The sequence below is a fragment of the Borostomias antarcticus genome (genome assembly GCF_949987555.1).
Source record: "Borostomias antarcticus genome assembly, chromosome: 35".
In the NCBI taxonomy this organism is placed as follows: domain Eukaryota; kingdom Metazoa; phylum Chordata; class Actinopteri; order Stomiiformes; family Stomiidae; genus Borostomias; species Borostomias antarcticus.
This window is the reverse complement of record NC_140268.1, coordinates 1,769,525-1,772,024: the sequence shown is the minus strand read 5'-3', so window position 1 is coordinate 1,772,024 and position 2,500 is coordinate 1,769,525. Positions and strand designations below refer to the sequence as shown.

At 48.3% G+C, this 2,500-nt stretch overlaps 1 protein-coding gene across 1 annotated transcript in view; it reads right to left on the bottom strand.

The window, feature by feature from the left end:
* abcc1 (ATP binding cassette subfamily C member 1 (ABCC1 blood group)) overlaps positions 1–2,500 on the bottom strand; it is a gene marked incomplete at its 3' end in the record, with an annotated part of 34,055 nt that overhangs the window by 23,189 nt on the left and 8,366 nt on the right. The window contains exons 7-8 of the mRNA XM_084461023.1: positions 2,213–2,344; positions 1,566–1,796 (exon numbers count right to left, since the gene is read on the bottom strand). Of these exons, the coding sequence (XP_084317149.1) occupies positions 1,566–1,796; positions 2,213–2,344 (363 nt within the window). The remainder of the gene's footprint in view (positions 1–1,565; positions 1,797–2,212; positions 2,345–2,500) is intronic.

Genomic DNA, 2,500 nt, shown 5'->3' with positions numbered 1-2,500 from the left:
GCTCGTCTCCCACCCGAGAGAAACAGATAGAACAGCTTGTCTCCCACCCGAGAGAAACAGAGAGAACAGCTCTCCTCCCACCCGAGAGAAACAGAGAGAACAGTAGGGCTTAGTGAGGAAAGGAGAGGACAGGAGGAGAGAGGAAAGGAAAGAAGAAGAGAAGAGAAGAGAAGAAGACAAGACAAGAGAACAAGACAAGACAAGACAAGACAAGACAAGACAAGACAAGACAAGACAAGACAAGACAAGAGAAGAGAAGAGAAGAGAAGAGAAGAGAAGAGAAGAGAAGAGAAGAGAAGAGAAGAGAAGAGAAGAGAAGAGAGGTGAAGAGAGGTGAAGAGAGGTGAAGAGAAGAGAAGAGAAGAGAAGACAAGACAAGACAAGACAAGACAAGACAAGACAAGACAAGAGAAGAGAAGAGAAGAGAAGAGAAGAGAAGAGAAGAGAGGAGAAGAGAGGAGAAGAGAGGTGAAGAGAGGTGAAGAGAGGTGAAGAGAGGTGAAGAGAAGAGAAGACAAGACAAGACAAGACAAGACAAGACAAGACAAGACAAGACAAGACAAGACAAGACAAGACAAGAGAAGAGAAGAGAAGAGAAGAGAAGAGAAGAGAAGAGAAGAGAAGAGAAGTGAAGTGAAGTGAAGAGAAGAGAAGAGAAGAGAAGAGAAGAGAAGAGAAGAGAAGAGAAGAGAAGAGAAGAGAAGAGAAGAGAAGAGAAGAGAAGAGAGGAGAAGAGAGGTGAAGAGAGGTGAAGAGAAGAGAAGACAAGACAAGACAAGACAAGACAAGACAAGACAAGACAAGACAAGACAAGAGAAGAGAAGAGAAGAGAAGAGAAGAGAAGAGAAGAGAAGTGAAGTGAAGTGAAGTGAAGAGAAGAGAAGAGAAGAGAAGAGAAGAGAAGAGAAGAGAAGAGAAGAGAAGAGAAGAGAAGAGAAGAGAAGAGAAGAGAAGTGAAGAGAGGTGAAGAGAAGAGAAGAGAAGAGAAGAGAAGAGAAGAGAAGAGAAGAGAAGAGAAGAGAGGTGAAGAGAAGAGAAGAGAAGAGAAGTGAAGAGAAGAGAAGAGAAGAGAAGAGAAGAGAAGAGAAGAGAAGAGAAGAGAAGAGAAGAGAAGAGAAGAGAAGAGAAGAGGACAAGAGAAGAGAAGAGAGGTGAAGAGAAGAGAAGAGAAGAGAAGAGAAGAGAAGAGAAGAGAAGAGAAGTGAAGAGAAGAGAAGAGAAGAGGACAAGAGAAGAGAAGAGAAGAGAAGAGAAGAGAAGAGAAGAGAAGAGAAGAGAAGAGAAGAGAAGAGAAGAGAAGAGAAGAGAGGTGAAGAGAAGAGAAGAGAAGTGAAGTGAAGAGAAGAGAAGAGAAGAGAAGAGAGGAGAGGAGAGGAGAGGAGAGGAGGAGAGGAGAGGAGAGGAGAGGAGAGGAGAGGAGGAGGTGAGAAGAGAAGAGAGGTGAAGAGAAGAGAAGAGAAGAGAAGAGAAGAGGAGGAGAGGAGCATGACAGAGCAGAGGAATTAAATGAAAACAGAAGAGAAGGCCAGGAAGAAGAAGAAGAAGAAAAAGAGGAGGAGCTTCACCTGAGGATCTCGGGGCCCACGAACATGAGGAGGTCCTGGATGATCTTGTAGAAGGAGGAGATGAGGAAGTAGGGGCCGAAGGTGAGACACAGCGCCCAGAACAGCGAGGGCTCGCCGGTCTTCTGAGGGCCCTTCACGATCAGGATCTCCGACTCCTCCACCGGGTGACTCTGCTGCTTCTCCCCCCGGGACGCCCGCTGGGGAGAGAACAGGGTCTTCTTCTCCTCCGGCCTGACAGATGGACAGATGAAAAAGAGAAGTGTCCGACAAGAAGCCTTGTCCTACGTTTTTCACTGCCCAATCAGTGGCCCAGATTCATGTGGTCGGCCAATCCAGACTATGTGAAACAACAACAACCTAGCAACCGCTCCGCCGAAGACCATTGTGATTGGTTTAATGAAATACAGTGTGTTCCCCCTCCTATCCCCAAATGGTACAGTCCAGCCAGACCTTTCTCCAGCGCTGACACAGCGTAAACGAAGCGTGGAGATGGGTCTGGCTATGTGAGACCAGCCTGCATCAGACCCTCTCAGAACCTGAGCCCCTCTATACGAGCCGGCTTGGGTTTCCTCAACGCTACTCTGAACTGCTGAGTTCAGTGCCACATGACCCGGGACGGGCCCGTGGGTCAGGCTCAGGCTGCTGACCTTTTGACCTTTTGGCACTCTGTATTCCATCGGCGTACGAGCTGGGGGACGACCCTCTGGGAGCGGTCGTCAGAGTTCAGACACCAAAGGTCCTTCTCCTCTAGGGGGCGCTTGTAGCCCGACACCATCAACCTGGAGCGGAGGGGAGGGGAAGAAGAGTGGAAGGAAAGAGAGAGAGAGAGAGAGAGAGAAAGTTCACAGTGAACCAGGGAGAGAGAGAGAGAGAGAGAGAGAGAGAGAGAGAGAGAGAGAGAGAGAGAGAGGGAGAAAGTTCACAGTGAACCAGGG